Below are 21,330 nucleotides of genomic sequence, written 5' to 3'. Positions count from 1 at the left end.
CATTTACAGCCTGTTCTCCTCTACCTTCAAGGACCTGGTGACCAACGTGTCTCCTCGTATTGTGCGCGGCACCACCTCTGGTCACATGTACGGTCCTGGTCAGGGATCTTTCCTGAACATTGAGCTGATCAGTGAGAAGACCGCAGCCTACTGGTGCCAGTCAGTGGCTGAGCTCAAGAGAGACTTCCCACAAAATGTAAGTCTTTCAAGTCCTCAAAGGTGTCTGTTGCAATTTTGCAGGACATACGGAACCATCCAGACACCCTTTGCCTGCAGGTAAAAGTAACACAAATCCACTTGTAGTTTTGGATGGTTCTACTTCTTCATTCATTGTGACATTTGGACTACAAAAAAAAAAAAGTGGAATGTTTAAAAAAAAAACACAAGTTGCAATACTGGACTTCACGGTGGCAGAGGGGTTAGTGAGTCTGCCTCACAATACCAAGGTCTTGAGTAGTTCTGGGTTCAATCCCGGGCTCTGGATCTTTCTGTGTGGAGTTTGCATGTTTTACCAGTGAATGTGCGGGTTCTACTCCGGCTTCCTCCCACCTCCAAAGACATGCACCTGGGGATAGGCCCCTCCCACCTCCAAAGACATGCACCTGGGGATAGGCCCCTCCCACTTCCTAAGACATGCCCCTGGGGATAGGCCCCTCCCACCTCCAAAGACATGCACCTGGGGATAGGCCCCTCCCACTTCCTAAGACATGCACCTGGGGATAGGCCCCTCCCACCTCCAAAGACATGCACCTGGGGATAGGCCCCTCCCACTTCCTAAGACATGCCCCTGGGGATAGGCCCCTAACACCTCCAAAGACATGCACCTGGGGATAGGCCCCTCCCACCTCCAAAGACATGCACCTGGGGATAGGCCCCTCCCACCTCCAAAGACATGCACCTGGGGATAGGCCCCCTCCCACCTCCAAAGACATGCACCTGGGGATAGGCCCCTCCCACCTCCAAAGACATGCACCTGGGGATAGGCCCCTACCACCTCCAAAGACATGCACCTGGGGATAGGCCCCTCCCACCTCCAAAGACATGCACCTGGGGATAGGTTGATTGGCAACACTAAATGGTGAATGTTGTCAGACAGACAACATTCACCATTTAGTGTTTGCCCTGCGATGAGGTGGCGACTTGTCCAGGGTGTACCCCGCCTTCCGCCCGATTGTTGCTGATATAGGCACCAGCAACCCCAAAGGGAATAAGCGGTAGAAATGGATGGATGGATGGAAGTTGCAATGCTGACCTTTGCCTGTAGGAGTCTTAAATCATCACAACATTTGGACTGCAGAAAAAAGCTGAAAATAAGCCATTTATTTGGGAGAATTCATCCAGCATTCCATGAAAAATGACCCATAATTTGGGTTGAATACATAACCAATTTATGTGATAGAACTAACCCAGCATTGTAGTTCAAATGCTGCCATGAGGTGGCGACTTGTCCAGAGTGTAACCCGCCTTTACTGCGGACGGAGTGGCACGGTTGGGAGAGTGGCCGTGCCAGCAATCTGAGAGTTCCTGGTTCAATCCCCACCTTCGACCAACTTTGTCACTTCCATTGTGTCCTGGAGCAAGACATGTCACCCTTGCTCCTGATGGGTGCTGGTTAGGGCCTTGCATGGCAGCTCCCTCCATCAGTGTGTGAATGTGTGTGTGAATGTGGAAATAGTGTCAAAGCGCTTCGAGTGCCTTAAAGATAGAAAAGCGCTGTACGAGTAAAACCCATTTAGCATTTACCGCCCGAATGTAGCTGAGATAGGCTCCAGCGACCCACCACGACCCCGAAAGGGACAAGGGGTAGAAAATGGATGGATGGATGGATGTAGTTAAAATGACCCATAATTTAAATTGAATATATAACCAATTTATGTGATAGAATTAACTCAGCCTTGTAGTTAAAATGTGCCAGCATTTGGGTTAAACCCATAACCCATCTTTCTGGGTTAAATAAGAAACCCATCCCAGTGTTGGTTTGGTCCAATAGTTACCAGCAGCTGGGTGTAAATCTACCCAAATTGAGTAGTTTTCCACCCAGCAGCTAGGTAGAAAACTGCCAAATTTGGGTAGATTATTACATGTTTTAGAGTGCAGGTATGACACACCTCTTCAGTCATTAGAAACTATTCAAGAGGGTTGAGTTGCACTCTGACATTTTGGGTCAACTGACCGTGTGTTCCAAGTAGAAGACGTGAAACGTCAGGTTTCATTTGGGAGGAGAGGGAGGAGCCACAGTCACTTTGTACTGTGGGCCAAGTGTTTGCTTGCCTCACAGAATTGCTATTGCGACATCCGGTGGGCACGTTTAGGACTGCAGTTTCTTTCAGTACAAATTGCAGCTCATTTTCACACTTTGCAAACTCATCTTACAGACCGGATTGAACCTGTTGTGAATTTAAAAAACTAAATCATGATTTGAAAAGAAACTTTGTTTGTCTCCCAGGTGGTGATTGCAAGCATCATGTGCAGTTATAACAAGGAGGACTGGACACAACTGGCCAAGATGGCTGAGGTGTGCTCGTCGCCCTATGTGGAGTCGCCCTATGTGTAGTCACCCTATGTGTAGTCGCCCTATGTGTAGTCACCCTATGTGTAGTCACCTTATCTGTAGTCACCCTATGTGTAGTCACCCTATGTGTAGTCACCCTATGTGTAGTCGCCCTATGTGTAGTCACCCTATGTGTAGTCACCCTATGTGTAGTCACCTTATGTGGAGTCACCCTATGTGTAGTCGCCCTATGTGTAGTCACCCTATGTGTAGTCGCCCTATGTGTAGTTGCCCTATGTGTAGTCACCCTATGTGTAGTCACCATATGTGTAGTCACCCTATGTGGAGTCACCCTATGTGTAGTCACCCTATGTGTAGTCACCCTATGTGTAGTCACCCTATGTGTAGTCGCCCTATGTGTAGTCACCTTATGTGTAGTCACCCTATGTGTAGTCACCATATGTGTAGTCACCTTATGTGGAGTCACCCTATGTGTAGTCGCCCTATGTGTAGTCACCCTATGTGTAGTCACCTTATGTGTAGTCACCCTATGTGTAGTCGCCCTATGTGTAGTCACCCTATGTGTAGTCGCCCTATGTGTAGTCACCATATGTGTAGTCGCCCTATGTGTAGTCACCCTATGTGTAGTCACCCTATGTGTAGTCACCCTATGTGTAGTCACCCTATGTGTAGTCACCCTATGTGTAGTCGCCCTATGTGTAGTCACCCTATGTGTAGTCGCCCTATGTGTAGTCGCCCTATGTGTAGTCACCCTATGTGTAGTCACCTTATGTGGAGTCACCCTATGTGTAGTCGCCCTATGTGTAGTCACCCTATGTGTAGTCGCCCTATGTGTAGTCGCCCTATGTGTAGTCGCCCTTTGTGTAGTCGCCCTTTGTGTAGTCGCCCTATGTGTAGTCACCCTATGTGGAGTCACCCTATGTGTAGTCACCCTATGTGTAGTCACCATATGTGTAGTCACCTTATGTGGAGTCACCCTATGTGTAGTCGCCCTATGTGTAGTCACCCTATGTGTAGTCACCTTATGTGTAGTCACCCTATGTGTAGTCGCCCTATGTGTAGTCACCCTATGTGTAGTCGCCCTATGTGTAGTCACCATATGTGTAGTCGCCCTATGTGTAGTCAACCTATGTGTAGTCACCCTATGTGTAGTCGCCCTATGTGTAGTCACCATATGTGTAGTCGCCCTATGTGTAGTCACCCTATGTGTAGTCACCCTATGTGTAGTCACCATATGTGTAGTCACCCTATGTGTAGTCGCCCTATGTGTAGTCACCCTATGTGTAGTCGCCCTATGTGTAGTCGCCCTATGTGTAGTCACCCTATGTGTAGTCACCTTATGTGGAGTCACCCTATGTGTAGTCACCTTATGTGTAGTCACCCTATGTGTAGTCGCCCTATGTGTAGTCACCCTATGTGTAGTCGCCCTATGTGTAGTCGCCCTATGTGTAGTCACCCTTTGTGTAGTCGCCCTATGTGTAGTCGCCCTATGTGTAGTCACCCTATGTGGAGTCGCCCTATGTGTAGTCACCCTATGTGTAGTCACCCTATGTGTAGTCACCCTATGTGTAGTCGCCCTATGTGTAGTCGCCCTATGTGTAGTCGCCCTATGTGTAGTCACCATATGTGTAGTTACCATATGTGTAGTCACCCTATGTGTAGTCGCCCTATGTGTAGTCGCCCTATGTGTAGTCGCCCTATGTGGAGTCACCCTATGTGTAGTCGCCCTATGTGTAGTCACCCTATGTGCAGTCACCCTATGTGTAGTCGCCCTATGTGTAGTCGCCCTATGTGTAGTCACCATATGTGTAGTCACCATATGTGTAGTCGCCCTATGTGTAGTCGCCCTATGTGTAGTCACCCTATGTGTAGTCGCCCTATGTGTAGTCACCCTATGTGTAGTCGCCCTATGTGTAGTCACCCTATGTGTAGTCACCCTATGTGTAGTCGCCCTATGTGTAGTCGCCCTATGTGTAGTCACCCTATGTGTAGTCACCCTATGTGTAGTCGCCCTATGTGTAGTCACCCTATGTGTAGTCGCCCTATGTGTAGTCGCCCTATGTGTAGTCACCATATGTGTAGTCACCCTATGTGTAGTCGCCCTATGTGTAGTCGCCCTATGTGTAGTCGCCCTATGTGTAGTCACCCTATGTGTAGTCGCCCTATGTGTAGTCACCCTATGTGTAGTCGGCCTATGTGTAGTCACCATATGTGTAGTCGCCCTATGTGTAGTCGCCCTATGTGTAGTCACCCTATGTGTAGTCACCCTATGTGTAGTCGCCCTATGTGTAGTCACCCTATGTGTAGTCACCCTATGTGTAGTCGCCCTATGTGTAGTCACCCTATGTGTAGTCGCCCTATGTGTAGTCACCCTTTGTGTAGTCGCCCTATGTGTAGTCGCCCTATGTGTAGTCGCCCTATGTGTAGTCACCCTATGTGTAGTCGCCCTATGTGTAGTCACCCTATGTGCTCGTCGCCCTATGTGGAGTCACCCTATGTGTAGTCACCCTATGTGTAGTCGCCCTATGTGTAGTCGCCCTATGTGTAGTCACCCTATGTGTAGTCGCCCTATGTGTAGTCGCCCTATGTGTAGTCACCCTATGTGTAGTCACCCTATGTGTAGTCACCCTATGTGTAGTCGCCCTATGTTTTCTTCTTCTCATGAATCCTGGTAAACACCTTTGTTCAGGACTCAGGAGCTGATGCCTTGGAGTTGAACCTGTCCTGTCCTCATGGCATGGGAGAGAGAGGCATGGGGCTGGCATGTGGGCAGGTACATGCCATACACACACAGGAAGTAAAGCAAGAGCAAGCTGGTGATCCATGATCTGTATTTGGCACCAGGACCCCGTGTTGGTGCGGAACATCTGTCGCTACGTGCGAGCCGCCACCTCCATCCCCTTCTTTGCCAAACTGACACCCAACGTCACCAACATTGTGGACATTGCCAAGGCCGCCCAGGAAGGTACACATCTTCAACCTCCATTTACTGACTTCTCAAACCGAGGTCATAGTTTGTATGGTGAAGCAAATGTCGACATGAATAATGGTAGGACACAATGTCAACATGAATAATGGTAGGACACAATGTCAACATGAATAATGGTAGGACACAATGTCAACATGAATAATGGTAGGACACAATGTCAACATGAATAATGGTAGGACACAATGTCAACATGAATAATGGTAGGACACAATGTCAACATGAATAATGGTAGGACACAATGTCAACATGAATAATGGTAGGACACAATGTCAACATGAATAATGGTAGGACACAATGTCAACATGAATAATGGTAGGACACAATGTCAACATGAATAATGGTAGGACACAATGTCAACATGAATAATGGTAGGACACAATGTCAACATGAATAATGGTAGGACACAATGTCAACATGAATAATGGTAGGACACAATGTCAACATGAATAATGGTAGGACACAATGTCAACATGAATAATGGTAGGACACAATGTCAACATGAATAATGGTAGGACACAATGTCAACATGAATAATGGTAGGACACAATGTCAACATGAATAATGGTAGGACACGATGTGAACATGAATAATGGTAGGACACAATGTCAACATGAATAATGGTAGGACACGATGTCAACATGAATAATGGTAGGACACAATGTCAACATGAATAATGGTAGGACACAATGTCAACATGAATAATGGTAGGACACGATGTCAACATGAATAATGGTAGGACACAATGTGAACATGAATAATGGTAGGACACGATGTCAACATGAATAATGGTAGGACACGATGTGAACATGAATAATGGTAGGACACAATGTCAACATTAATAATGGTAGGACACAATGTCAACATGAATAATGGTAGGACACGATGTGAACATGAATAATGGTAGGACACAATGTCAACATGAATAATGGTAGGACACGATGTCAACATGAATAATGGTAGGACACAATGTGAACATGAATAATGGTAGGACACGATGTCAACATGAATAATGGTAGGACACGATGTCAACATGAATAATGGTAGGACACAATGTCAACATGAATAATGGTAGGACACAATGTCAACATGAATAATGGTAGGACACAATGTCAACATGAATAATGGTAGGACACAATGTCAACATGAATAATGGTAGGACACAATGTCAACATGAATAATGGTAGGACACAATGTCAACATGAATAATGGTAGGACACAATGTCAACATGAATAATGGTAGGACACAATGTCAACATGAATAATGGTAGGACACAATGTCAACATGAATAATGGTAGGACACAATGTCAACATGAATAATGGTAGGACACAATGTCAACATGAATAATGGTAGGACACAATGTCAACATGAATAATGGTAGGACACAATGTCAACATGAATAATGGTAGGACACAATGTCAACATGAATAATGGTAGGACACAATGTCAACATGAATAATGGTAGGACACAATGTCAACATGAATAATGGTAGGACACGATGTGAACATGAATAATGGTAGGACACAATGTCAACATGAAAAATGGTAGGACACGATGTCAACATGAATAATGGTAGGACACAATGTCAACATGAATAATGGTAGGACACAATGTCAACATGAATAATGGTAGGACACGATGTCAACATGAATAATGGTAGGACACAATGTGAACATGAATAATGGTAGGACACGATGTCAACATGAATAATGGTAGGACACGATGTGAACATGAATAATGGTAGGACACAATGTCAACATTAATAATGGTAGGACACAATGTCAACATGAATAATGGTAGGACACGATGTGAACATGAATAATGGTAGGACACAATGTCAACATGAATAATGGTAGGACACGATGTCAACATGAATAATGGTAGGACACAATGTGAACATGAATAATGGTAGGACACGATGTCAACATGAATAATGGTAGGACACGATGTCAACATGAATAATGGTAGGACACAATGTCAACATGAATAATGGTAGGACACAATGTCAACATGAATAATGGTAGGACACGATGTCAACATGAATAATGGTAGGACACAATGTCAACATGAATAATGGTAGGACACAATGTCAACATGAATAATGGTAGGACACGATGTGAACATGAATAATGGTAGGACACAATGTCAACATGAATAATGGTAGGACACAATGTCAACATGAATAATGGTAGGACACGATGTCAACATGAATAATGGTAGGACACAATGTCAACATGAATAATGGTAGGACACAATGTCAACATGAATAATGGTAGGACACGATGTGAACATGAATAATGGTAGGACACAATGTCAACATGAATAATGGTAGGACACAATGTCAACATGAATAATGGTAGGACACGATGTCAACATGAATAATGGTAGGACACGATGTCAACATGAATAATGGTAGGACACGATGTCAACATGAATAATGGTAGGACACAATGTCAACATGAATAATGGTAGGACACAATGTCAACGTGAATAATGGTAGGACACGATGTCAACATGAATAATGGTAGGACACAATGTCAACATGAATAATGGTAGGACACAATGTCAACATGAATAATGGTAGGACACGATGTGAACATGAATAATGGTAGGACACAATGTCAACATGAATAATGGTAGGACACGATGTCAACATGAATAATGGTAGGACACAATGTCAACATGAATAATGGTAGGACACGATGTCAACATGAATAATGGTAGGACACAAATATTTGCCAATGAAGGAAAACAATGTCAACAAATCTAGCTGTAGATTAAAAAAAGACACAGTCTGTCAAAAATCCCAAAAGCCACTTGTGTTGAAGTCAAGCAGCCAATGTGAGGGTGTCCATGTGTTACAGGTGGAGCAGATGGTGTTACAGCCACAAACACTGTCTCAGTCAGGGTGTCCATGTGTTACAGGTGGAGCAGATGGTGTTACAGCCACAAACACTGTCTCAGTCAGGGTGTCCATGTGTTACAGGTGAAGCAGGTGGTGTTACAGCCACAAACAGTCTCAGTCAGGGTGTCCATGTGTTACAGGTGGAGCAGGTGGTGTTACAGCCACAAACACAGTCTCAGTCAGGGTGTCCATGTGTTACAGGTGGAGCAGGTGGTGTTACAGCCACAAACACTGTCTCAGTCAGGGTGTCCATGTGTTACAGGTGGAGCAGATGGTGTTACAGCCACAAACACTGTCTCAGTCAGGGTGTCCATGTGTTACAGGTGGAGCAGATGGTGTTACAGCCACAAACACTGTCTCAGTCAGGGTGTCCATGTGTTACAGGTGGAGCAGGTGGTGTTACAGCCACAAACAGTCTCAGTCAGGGTGTCCATGTGTTACAGGTGGAGCAGGTGGTGTTACAGCCACAAACACAGTCTCAGTCAGGGTGTCCATGTGTTACAGGTGGAGCAGGTGGTGTTACAGCCACAAACACAGTCTCAGTCAGGGTGTCCACGTGTTACAGGTGGAGCAGGTGGTGTTACAGCCACAAACACAGTCTCAGTCAGGGTGTCCACGTGTTACAGGTGGAGCAGGTGGTGTTACAGCCACAAACACAGTCTCAGTCAAAGTGTCCATGTGTTACAGGTGGAGCAGGTGGTGTTACAGCCACAAACACAGTCTCAGTCAGGGTGTCCATGTGTTACAGGTGGAGCAGATGGTGTTACAGCCACAAACACAGTCTCAGTCAGGGTGTCCACGTGTTACAGGTGGAGCAGGTGGTGTTACAGCCACAAACACAGTCTCAGTCAAAGTGTCCATGTGTTACAGGTGGAGCAGGTGGTGTTACAGCCACAAACACAGTCTCAGTCAGGGTGTCCATGTGTTACAGGTGGAGCAGATGGTGTTACAGCCACAAACACAGTCTCAGGTTTGATGGGACTGAAGGCAGACGGCTCGCCCTGGCCAAGTGTTGGAGCTGGCAAACGCAGCACCTATGGAGGCGTGTCAGGTAAACACTCTCATCATTGTTGGAGGACACCTGCATTGATGGAAACTACTCCACTTCATACTTTTGTCTCCTGTCATGGAAATGTTCTTAAAGACGATCCTTTAGTGACAAATAGCTTTAAAATGATTTATTAAAGTAACAAACAAATAATAACAAGCTTTGCAAAGCGAGACCAGAACGATACATCCGTTCGTTCCAGCTTGTTCTAACTTCTTTAGAATTGGACATGACAATTATACATTCTCAGAAGTCCCACCCTCCATGCTCATTTACATACAGTACACCAGTGGAATGAATACTCAAGTCCTGTGAAGGGAAGAGGGTGTCGTTTGCCCAGAGGAGGGGGGTCACTCAGGAAAGGGGAGCAATTTAGCTCTGTTGGGGGTCAAGAATAAATGACACATATGCCCAGGTCAACTAAAGTCCACATGTTACATCAAAGACACAGGAGACAGAGCTTGATCAGATAATAGATCTCTTGCTAAGTGTCACATTCCTGAGCCCAATAAACAACTTTTGGTACCCAGTTGAAAGAACATCATCTATTAAAACGAGTACAAGTAATTTTGCTATCACACTCCTCATCAATCAAACTATTGATGGAAACTACTCCACTTCATACTTTTGTCTCCTCATCAAGTCAAACTAGTAAAAAGTGCAGAACTCTGTGGTTGAGAAAAAGTGTGTTTTAGAATTTCTGTTCCAGATTACAATTAAAACTATTTCCCAAAGTATAAGTTGCATCAGTCACAACTGTGTCATTAGAGCACGGGTGTCAAACTCAAGGCTTAAGAGCGAGATCTGGCTCGCCACATCATTTTAAATGGCCCGCCAAAGCCAGGAAATAACCTGCGTCAACAAAGTCTTTGATCTTGTCTCACTGAACATATTCCTTCTTTCTGTTTGGACATAAAAATACACAAACTGCTTGCCATTGTGTGTCTTTTCAACTTGAATAGTCAAACATTTATCCTATTATGAGACGGGATACATTCGTTAAAATGAAAATAAATACTTAGATATCTGCTTAACTTATGATTCTAAAGCATGTAGTCCATCAAATTGTTCACTGTAAAAATGACACTAAAATGTAGGGTAAAGAACTGTTAGGTCAGTTTCTAGAAAACAAAGGTGGCGTTTTTCCATTTTCGGTATGTATGTTTTGAAAACTATCATACAATCTACTGGTTTCATTTCAGCAAACACAAAAAAAGATGTAATAATAAGATGCATAGGCAACTATGTAATAATAAAATGAGGCCAATCCTCATACATTTATAATCATACATCTTTAAATGTTACTAACGGCCCTCTGAAAGCAGCCATGTGGCCCTCAATTAAAAGGAGTTTGACCCCGCAGCGTAAGCGGAAACACGACAAATTATCGTTTATCCGAATTCACTACTAATTCACGTCCGAATCGTGACTTACTAATCACGATTCGGAATGAATTAAAAACATAGAGCGGGTGCCCATCATTGGACTGCGAGCGCCCCCTTGAGGGCCACCAAAACGTAAGTGTTTCTCCTCCGTGGTCCGTATGGACTGAGTTGTAATACACCTTTCCACCACTAGTGGCAGTCATGACAACATCAAACAAACAGAAGAAGTCTGGAGCTAAAGTAAGAGAGAAGTTTCTTAAGCGCAAAAATTATGACTTTGCACTTTAATTTTAATGACAGTTTATATCAGAAACATATGTCATGATTATTATTATTTATTATTAATTTATTGAGAATGTATTACTTTTAGCAAAACATAGACTGTAAGTTTTAATAAATAATTCTAATAAACCTGAATAAGTATCCAAATTATTCTTACATTCATTTTCACGAGTCTATATGAGGATTTTTATTTAAGAAACATATAATTTATTATTAATTTAGTTCAAATGTATTCATATTAGCACTGCGTAATTGTATGTACATTTAATTTTCATCAGCTTTCTTGAATACTTTCATTTTCAGTGTATTTGAGTAGTATTTATTTTTGTAATCAGCCCGACCCAAGCCTTGATTATAATATTTGTGATCAACACATGCTTTCATGTCATTTGACAACGTAGTAAACTGTAAGTAAGTTAGATATCAATTATCGAATACAATTAAAATCAAGAGTAAAATTACTAATTCAGTGTTAAAATTTGAGTTTATATTTAAATATAATTTATAGTTAATATTTCTGTAGTGGAAAAGTAGGGCCCTGGCGTCATTTAAGTGAAGAACCCCTGGTTTAGAGCAACTCTGCACGTATACATCATATGTCTGCAGCCAAGACCTTTTGTTACTTGTAACCTGTTTTATTCTACTTTATATACTGTTGCCTTTGGACCAGATCTTCTTCTGGTCACTCCCCAGGTTCGTTTGATGACACATAAGCTGGTTTTAACTGAATCCCAGACAGAATAGCTTATTTTGATATTTTATTCCAAAGCTTTGGGAGACCACCCTATGACAACACATTCAAATCGCATCGCCTAAGTCGATCTGCTAATACCCCGGAAGTCCTGCCTTTTACACTATTTCACCCGTCCCCTCCTCCCCTCCCTCTCCAGAGTGAATCCACATATCTATTCTCCTTCTAAGCTTGGGACATTTGAGATAAGAAGGGTGTTATGGCGGCTAGTTACATTCCAAGCTTCAAAGTCTACGCATGCCCAACACTTACCTGTTTTCAAATATGACTAGGACCTAAAAAGATATCTATCTCCGTCAATACCAAATAATATCATTGAAGAATGAGTTTGAAGCAAGTTGAACGGAGAATTGATTTTGAGTCTAATCGTCACACAAAAAGTCGTAGTTGAAAGGTGATTTGTTGTAAGCTGGACATCCCTACTGAACTGAACAGGTGCTGCATGAAGAGTTATTCAGCTACACATTAGCATGAACAACATACCAAGTTGTTAGTATGAAATTGAGCAGGAAGCAAGTTTACCAAGCGCTTCATCTCTATTAAATGTTTCATCCTGTGGAGAGTAGACTGTAACGTTTGCTTCTTGAATTATGTCCGTCACTACAAGAAACATGTTAGATGAAGCATATTTTCATGTATAAGACGCACCCGACTATAAGCCGCAGGACGTGTGTTACATGTAGTTTGGAAAAGACATTTTGGAGACATACTGGATCCAGATGTTCTTTTTCAATTGAAAACCATTGTCAGCTTTTTGTATGATGTCCACGGATACAGAAACCTCCAAATCAGTTGTTGTGTGACACTGATAACTGATGCTGATACTGTGAATGCACTTAACGATGCACACGCACTGATATCATGTGTGCAGGTAATGCCATCAGACCCATTGCTCTTAGAGCTGTCTCCGCCATCGCAAGAGCGCTTCCGGGCTTCCCAGTTCTGGCCACTGGAGGGATTGATTCTGCAGAATCTGGCTTACAGTTTCTGCACGCCGGTGCCTCAGTGCTACAGGTACTACAAATATCTGCACACTGGTGCCTCAGTGCTACAGGTACTACAAATATCTGCACACTGGTGCCTCAGTGCTACAGGTACTACAAATATCTGCACGCTGGTGCCTCAGTGCTACAGGTACTACAAATATCTGCACGCTGGTGCCTCAGTGCTACAGGTACTACAAATATCTGCATGCTGGTGCCTCAGTGCTACAGGTACTACAAATATCTGCACACTGGTGCCCCAGTGCTACAGGTACTACAAATATCTGCACGCTGGTGCCTCAGTGCTACAGGTACTACAAATATCTGCACACTGGTGCCTCAGTGCTACAGGTACTACAAATATCTGCACGCTGGTGCCTCAGTGCTACAGGTACTACAAATATCTGCACGCTGGTTCCTCAGTGCTACAGGTACTACAAATATCTGCACACTGGTGCCTCAGTGCTACAGGTACTAGAACTATGCTTCTATGTGGATATTGTTGGTATTGGCTAACCAGATGGTTTAGTTTGGGCTGGTATTAGATGGTTCGTTATCAGTAGGAAAAAGCAGAGTTTATTTAGTTTATTCAGCACGGTGGAACAGTGGTTAGTGCTCCTCATGAATTCAGGTTGGGAGTGTTGACAAGATGTCTGGCATCAACAGGTATGCAGTGCCATCCAGAACCAGGACTTTACCTTGATTGAGGACTACTGTGTGGGTGTGTAAGCAGACTTTGGCTCCTTTGCTCTGTTACCAATCCATCACGTCCACGGTGCTGTGTGTGCTTAGGTTTGAAGACCTTGCTCTACTTGAAGAGCCTTGACCTAAAAGACTGGGATGGTCAGTCTCCTCCAACAGAGAGACACCAGAGGGGGAAACCTATTCCAAAACTGCAAGAAATGGTTGGACAGGTACATCTATCAGTGGGGAAAATAGGGCCATTACTTTCTTTGTACCTTATTGTGTCCCTTTGATGTACCTCATGTTGTTTGTGTGTCCCTTTGATGTACCTCATGTTCTTCTTGTGTTCTTTTGATGTACCTCATGTTCTTCTTGTGTCCCTTTGATGTACCTCATGTTGTTCGTGTTTCCCTTTGATGTACTTCATGTTGTTCTTGTGTGCCTTTGATGTACCTCATGTTATTGTGGTGGCCTTTTGATGTACCTCATGTTGTTCTTGTGTCCCTTTGATGTACCTCATGTTGTTCGTGTTTCCCTTTGATGTACTTCATGTTGTTCTTGTGTGCCTTTGATGTACCTCATGTTATTGTGGTGGCCTTTTGATGTACCTCATGTTGTTCTTGTGTCCCTTTGATGTACCTCAAGTTTTTCTTGTGTCCCTTTGATGTACCTCATGTTGTAGTGGTGTCCTTTTGATGTACCTCATGTTTTTGTGTCCCTTTGATGTACCTCATGTTGTTCTTGTGTCCCTTTGATGTACTTCATGTTCTTCTTGTGTCCCTTTGATGTACCTCATGTTGTTGTGGTGTCCTTTTGATGTACCTCATGTTCTTCTGTCCCTTTGATGTACCTCATGTTATTGTGTCCTTTTGATGTACCTCATATTCTTGTGTCCCTTTGATGTACCTCATGTTGTTCTTGTGTCCCTTTGATGTAGTTCATGTTCTTGTGTCTTTCTGATGTACCTCATGTTGTTCTAGTGTCCCTTTGATGTACCTCATGTTCTTGTGTCCTTTTGATGTACCTCATGTTGTTCTTGTGTCCCTTTGATGTACCTCATGTTATTTTTGTGTCCCTTTGATGTACCTCATGTTCTTGTGTCCCTTTGGTCTTCCTCATGTTGTTTTTGTGTCCCTTTGATGTACCTCATGTTGTTCTTGTGTCCCTTTGATGTAGTTCATGTTCTTCTTGTGTCCCTCTGATGTACCTCATGTTGTTCTAGTGTCCCCTTGATGCACTTCATGTTGTTCTTGTGTCCCTTTGATGTACCTCATGTTGTTCTTGTGTCCCTTTGATGTACCTCATGTTGTTCTAGTGTCCCTTTGATGTACCTCATGTTGTTGTTGTGTGTGTAGAGTCTCCCCAGTTTTGGCCCCTACCTCCAGAAGAGGACGGATGTCATCGCTCAGCACAAGAAAGAGCTCTTAGGTGCCAGCGGTGAAGATGTCTTGGAAACCAAAGTCACAAAAACTGGAGCACCTAAGAAACCAGTTCCAGCTGTCAAGGTTTGTAGGCGTGTCAATAAAAGTGTGCATCATGTGCGTAGACCTGTGAGTTGTACATGTTTTTCTGTTTTTGTTTGCAGGACGTGATAGCAAGAGCGCTGCGCTACATCGGAGCGTACCAAGAACTGAACAATATGGAGCAGGTACTCTTTCCCGCACACATGTACAGGGGTGTCCAAAGTGCATTGTTAGCATTCTTAAGTTAGCATGATCGTTTTTTGCAAATTTAGCGGGTATACAGCTCAGCATCAAATATTTTGTTACTTGACGAATGCTACCTGTTAGCATGCTAACGTTACTAGGCTAGCTTTTTTTATACGTGTCATATTTTTGTACTTGATGTATGCTAACATTACTTTGCTAGCATTTTAAACACATTTTTCTCGTATACATGGCAGATTAATATATTCTGTTATTTGACGCATGCAACAGTTAATATTTAGGATGCGCTAGCTCTTTTTTTTAGCTAGTTTAGCAGCTGTACACCTTACTGTTATATACATTGGTAATTCATTCATGCTAACTGTAAGGATGCTATTGTTAGCATCGTATTTCAAATCAATTGAAGTTGTATTTATCTAGCACTCTTCAGAAACAGGCAAGTAGCAAATGCAAAGTGCTTTACACAACAACAAAAAGAAGAGAAGAAAACACATACTACACCAACACAAAATAAAACACTCAGATACAACTCAGATTAACGCCATCTAAAATATAATGTGAAACATATGATGCTGTTAGCATGCCAGGTTTTGTCGCCCATTTTGCTCGTATGCTTTGTTGACGCTAATTGTTAGCATCTCAGTCGGGCTTTGGCCCTTAAGCATTAACAGGAAAATTCTAACGAAGTTGCATTTTCTAGTTCTTTGAAAATAATCTATATTTTGTACTATACTATATTTTGGTATTAAAATGTATTTTGATACTTTTAAAAATAAAACAAATGAATGTTTTACATGAAGTCTGCCATAATCTAGGAGTAGGTCAGAATAGAATAAAAAGCTTTATGGACATTATATTAAATGTTTCATGATTTGTGGTTGCCACACTCGGTCTGTGCTTTAAGACAAATACAATCATTAGTAAATACTAAAAACAATATTATGGCTAAAAGTACACACGTAAGACAAGTAAATCACACATTGTTAAAGATAAAACACAAATTGGAGCAATTTGTTACAAAATTCAGGCATTTCACTTGCATTAGTTTGCGCTACGTGGGTGGTTTGGACTCTGCTAATATTTGGTGTGAAGTCCAGCAGCTGATGGGAGCTACTGTAGCTAACTACATTTTTTTCAAACTCATCGACACATCTCCAAGATTCTTATGAAAATGTTTACTAAGTTTGAAGTAAAGATTGTTATACTTTAATCATGACACTTTTTCAAGTAGTGTGGCACTGAGCGGTAGTTTTGAAGTCCAAATACTTCCATGTTGTACTTCACACACACTCCTTATAAACCAGTATAATTGTAGTTTTTATTGGTAGTTTTGAAGTCCAAATACTTCCATGTGGTACTTCACATACACTCCTTATAAACCAGTATAATTGTAGTTTTTATTGGTAGTTTTGAAGTCCAAATACCTTCATATTGTACTTCACACACTCCTTATAAACCAGTATAATTGTAGTTTTTATTGGTAGTTTTGAAGTCCAAATACTTCCATGTTGTACTTCACACACACTCCTTATAAACCAGTATAATTGTAGTTTTTATTGGTAGTTTTGAAGTCCAAATACTTCCATGTTGTACTTCACACACACTCCTTATAAACCAGTATAATTGTAGTTTTTATTGGTAGTTTTGAAGTCCAAATACTTCCATGTTGTACTTCACACACACTCCTTATAAACCAGTATAATTGGAGTTTTTATTGGTAGTTTTGAAGTCAAAATACCTCCATATTGTACTTCACACATACTCCTTATAAACCAGTATAATTGTAGTTTTTATTGGTAGTTTTGAAGTCCAAATACTTCCATGTGGTACTTCACACACACTCCTTATAAACCAGTATAATTGTAGTTTTTATTGGTAGTTTTGAAGTCCAAATACTTCCATGTTGTACTTCACACACACTCCTTATAAACCAGTATAATTGTAGTTTTTATTGGTAGTTTTGAAGTCAAAATACTTCCATGTTGTACTTCACACACACTCCTTATAAACCAGTATAATTGTAGTTTTTATTGGTAGTTTTGAAGTCCAAATACTTCCATGTTGTACTTCACACACACTCCTTATAAACCAGTATAATTGTAGTTTTTATTGGTAGTTTTGAAGTCCAAATACTTCCATGTTGTACTTCACACACACTCCTTTTAAACCAGTATAATTGTAGTTTTTATTGGTAGTTTTGAAGTCCAAATACTTCCATGTTGTACTTCACACACACTCCTTATAAACCAGTATAATTGGAGTTTTTATTGGTAGTTTTAAAGTCCAAATACTTCCATGTTGTACTTCACACACACTCCTTATAAACCAGTATAATTGTAGTTTTTATTGGTAGTTTTGAAGTCCAAATACTTCCATGTTGTACTTCACACACACTCCTTATAAACCAGTGTAATTGTAGTTTTTATTGGTAGTTTTGAAGTCCAAATACTTCCATGTTGTACTTCACACACACTCCTTTTAAACCAGTATAATTGTAGTTTTTATTGGTAGTTTTAAAGTCCAAATACTTCCATGTTGTACTTCACACACACTCCTTATAAACCAGTATAATTGTAGTTTTTATTGGTAGTTTTGAAGTCCAAATACTTCCATTTGGTACTTCACACACACTCCTTATAAACCAGTATAATTGTAGTTTTTATTGGTAGTTTTGAAGTCCAAATACTTCCATGTTGTACTTCACACACACTCCTTATAAACCAGTATAATTGGAGTTTTTATTGGTAGTTTTGAAGTCAAAATACCTCCATATTGTACTTCACACACACTCCTTATAAACCAGTATAATTGTAGTTTTTGTTGGTAGTTTTGAAGTCAAAATACCTTCATATTGTACTTCACACACACTCCTTATAAACCAGTATAATTGTAGTTTTTATTGGTAGTTTTGAAGTCAAAATACTTCCATTTGGTACTTCACACACACTCCTTTTAAACCAGTATAATTGTAGTTTTTATTGGTAGTTTTAAAGTCCAAATACTTCCATGTTGTACTTCACACACACTCCTTATAAACCAGTATAATTGTAGTTTTTATTGGTAGTTTTGAAGTCCAAATACTTCCATGTTGTACTTCACACACACTCCTTATAAACCAGTATAATTGGAGTTTTTATTGGTAGTTTTGAAGTCAAAATACCTCCATATTGTACTTCACACACACTCCTTATAAACCAGTATAATTGTAGTTTTTATTGGTAGTTTTGAAGTCCAAATACCTTCATGTTGTACTTCACACACACTCCTTATAAATGAGTATAATTGTAGTTTTTATTGGTAGTTTTGAAGTCCAAATACTTCCATTTGGTACTTCACACACACTCCTTATAAACCAGTATAATTGTAGTTTTTATTGGTAGTTTTGAAGTCCAAATACTTCCATGTTGTACTTCACACACACTCCTTATAAACCAGTATAATTGGAGTTTTTATTGGTAGTTTTGAAGTCAAAATACCTCCATATTGTACTTCACACACACTCCTTATAAACCAGTATAATTGTAGTTTTTATTGGTAGTTTTGAAGTCCAAATACCTTCATGTTGTACTTCACACACACTCCTTATAAATGAGTATAATTGTAGTTTTTATTGGTAGTTTTGAAGTCCAAATACTTCCATTTGGTACTTCACACACACTCCTTATAAACCAGTATAATTGTAGTTTTTATTGGTAGTTTTGAAGTCCAAATACTTCCATGTTGTACTTCACACACACTCCTTATAAACCAGTATAATTGTAGTTTTTATGGGTAGTTTTGAAGTCCAAATACTTCCATGTTGTACTTCACACACACTCCTTATAAACCAGTATAATTGTAGTTTTTATTGGTAGTTTTGAAGTCCAAATACTTCCATGTTGTACTTCACACACACTCCTTATAAACCAGTATAATTGTAGTTTTTATTGGTAGTTTTGAAGTCCAAATACCTTCATGTTGTACTTCACACACACTCCTTATAAACCAGTGTAATTGTAGTTTTTATTGGTAGTTTTGAAGTCCAAATACTTCCATGTTGTACTTCACACACACTCCTTATAAACCAGTATAATTGTAGTTTTTGTTGGTAGTTTTGAAGTCAAAATACCTTCATATTGTACTTCCCACACACTCCTTATAAACCAGTATAATTGTAGTTTTTATTGGTAGTTTTGAAGTCAAAATACTTCCATTTGGTACTTCACACACACTCCTTATAAACCAGTATAATTGTAGTTTTTATTGGTAGTTTTGAAGTCCAAATACCTTCATGTTGTACTTCACACACACTCCTTTTAAACCAGTATAATTGTAGTTTTTATTGGTAGTTTTAAAGTCCAAATACTTCCATGTTGTACTTCACACACACTCCTTATATACCAGTATAATTGTAGTTTTTATTGGTAGTTTTGAAGTCCAAATACTTCCATGTTGTACTTCACACACACTCCTTATAAACCAGTATAATTGTAGTTTTTATTGGTAGTTTTGAAGTCCAAATACTTCCATGTTGTACTTCACACACACTCCTTTTAAACCAGTATAATTGTAGTTTTTATTGGTAGTTTTGAAGTCCAAATACCTTCATGTTGTACTTCACACACCCTCCTTATAAACCAGTATAATTGTAGTTTTTATTGGTAGTTTTGAAGTCCAAATACCTTCATGTTGTACTTCACACACACTCCTTATAAATGAGTATAATTGTAGTTTTTATTGGTAGTTTTGAAGTCCAAATACTTCCATGTTGTACTTCACACACACTCCTTATAAACCAGTATAATTGTAGTTTTTATTGGTAGTTTTGAAGTCCAAATACTTCCATGTTGTACTTCACACACACTCCTTATAAACCAGTATGATTGTAGTTTTTATTGGTAGTTTTGAAGTCCAAATACCTTCATGTTGTACTTCACACACACTCCTTATAAACCAGTGTAATTGTAGTTTTTATTGGTAGTTTTGAAGTCCAAATACTTCCATGTTGTACTTCACACACACTCCTTATAAACCAGTGTAATTGTAGTTTTTATTGGTAGTTTTGAAGTCCAAATACTTCCATGTTGTACTTCACACACACTCCTTATAAACCAGTATAATTGTAGTTTTTGTTGGTAGTTTTGAAGTCAAAATACCTTCATATTGTACTTCACACACACTCCTTATAAACCAGTATAATTGTAGTTTTTATTGGTAGTTTTGAAGTCAAAATACTTCCATTTGGTACTTCACACACACTCCTTATAAACCAGTATAATTGTAGTTTTTATTGGTAGTTTTAAAGTCCAAATACTTCCATGTTGTACTTCACACACACTCCTTATATACCAGTATAATTGTAGTTTTTATTGGTAGTTTTGAAGTCCAAATACTTCCATGTTGTACTTCACACACACTCCTTTTAAACCAGTATAATTGTAGTTTTTATTGGTAGTTTTGAAGTCTAAATACCTCCATATTTTACTTCACACACACGCCTTATAAACCAGTATAATTGTAGTTTTTATTGGTAGTTTTGAAGTCCAAATACTTTCATGTTGTACTTCACACACACTCCTTATAAACCAGTATAATTGTAGTTTTTATTGGTAGTTTTGAAGTCCAAATACTTCCATGTTGTACTTCACACACACTCCTTATAAACCAGTATAATTGTAGTTTTTATTGGTAGTTTTGAACTCCAAATACTTCCATTTGGTACTTCACACACACTCCTTATAAACCAGTATAATTGTAGTTTTTATTGGTAGTTTTGAAGTCCAAATACCTCCATGTTGTACTTCACACACACTCCTTATAAACCAGTGTAATTGTAGTTTTTATTGGTAGTTTTGAAGTCCAAATACTTCCATTTGGTACTTCACACACACTCCTTATAAACCAGTATGATTGTAGTTTTTATTGGTAGTTTTGAAGTCCAAATACCTCCATGTTGTACTTCACACACACTCCTTATAAACCAGTATAATTGTAGTTTTTATTGGTAGTTTTGAAGTCCAAATACCTTCATATTGTACTTCACCTTACTCACCAGTAGAATTGCCTTTATTTGCCATGTTTCCTCTCCACATGCGTTCTGTGGGTGTGTGTGCGCTGACACACTCAACATCCTGCTTGGCTCAGC

General features: G+C 40.4%; 1 protein-coding gene across 3 annotated transcripts in view; it reads left to right on the top strand.

The window, feature by feature from the left end:
• Positions 1-21,330, top strand: part of LOC133544959 (dihydropyrimidine dehydrogenase [NADP(+)]-like) — a 58,405-nt gene that overhangs the window by 31,911 nt on the left and 5,164 nt on the right. For all 3 annotated transcript variants that reach the window (XM_061890211.1, XM_061890212.1, XM_061890213.1), the window contains 10 exons: positions 32-196; positions 2,447-2,515; positions 5,202-5,285; positions 5,357-5,477; positions 9,338-9,457; positions 12,744-12,886; positions 13,522-13,576; positions 13,648-13,769; positions 14,895-15,044; positions 15,125-15,187. In XM_061890211.1, the coding sequence (XP_061746195.1) occupies positions 32-196; positions 2,447-2,515; positions 5,202-5,285; positions 5,357-5,477; positions 9,338-9,457; positions 12,744-12,886; positions 13,522-13,576; positions 13,648-13,769; positions 14,895-15,044; positions 15,125-15,187 (1,092 nt within the window). The remainder of the gene's footprint in view (positions 1-31; positions 197-2,446; positions 2,516-5,201; positions 5,286-5,356; positions 5,478-9,337; positions 9,458-12,743; positions 12,887-13,521; positions 13,577-13,647; positions 13,770-14,894; positions 15,045-15,124; positions 15,188-21,330) is intronic.

This window comes from Nerophis ophidion, linkage group LG28 (assembly GCF_033978795.1).
Source record: "Nerophis ophidion isolate RoL-2023_Sa linkage group LG28, RoL_Noph_v1.0, whole genome shotgun sequence".
NCBI classification, from domain to species: Eukaryota; Metazoa; Chordata; class Actinopteri; order Syngnathiformes; family Syngnathidae; genus Nerophis; species Nerophis ophidion.
Note: the sequence above shows the minus strand (reverse complement) of the source record. Positions and strands in the feature narration are given on the sequence as shown.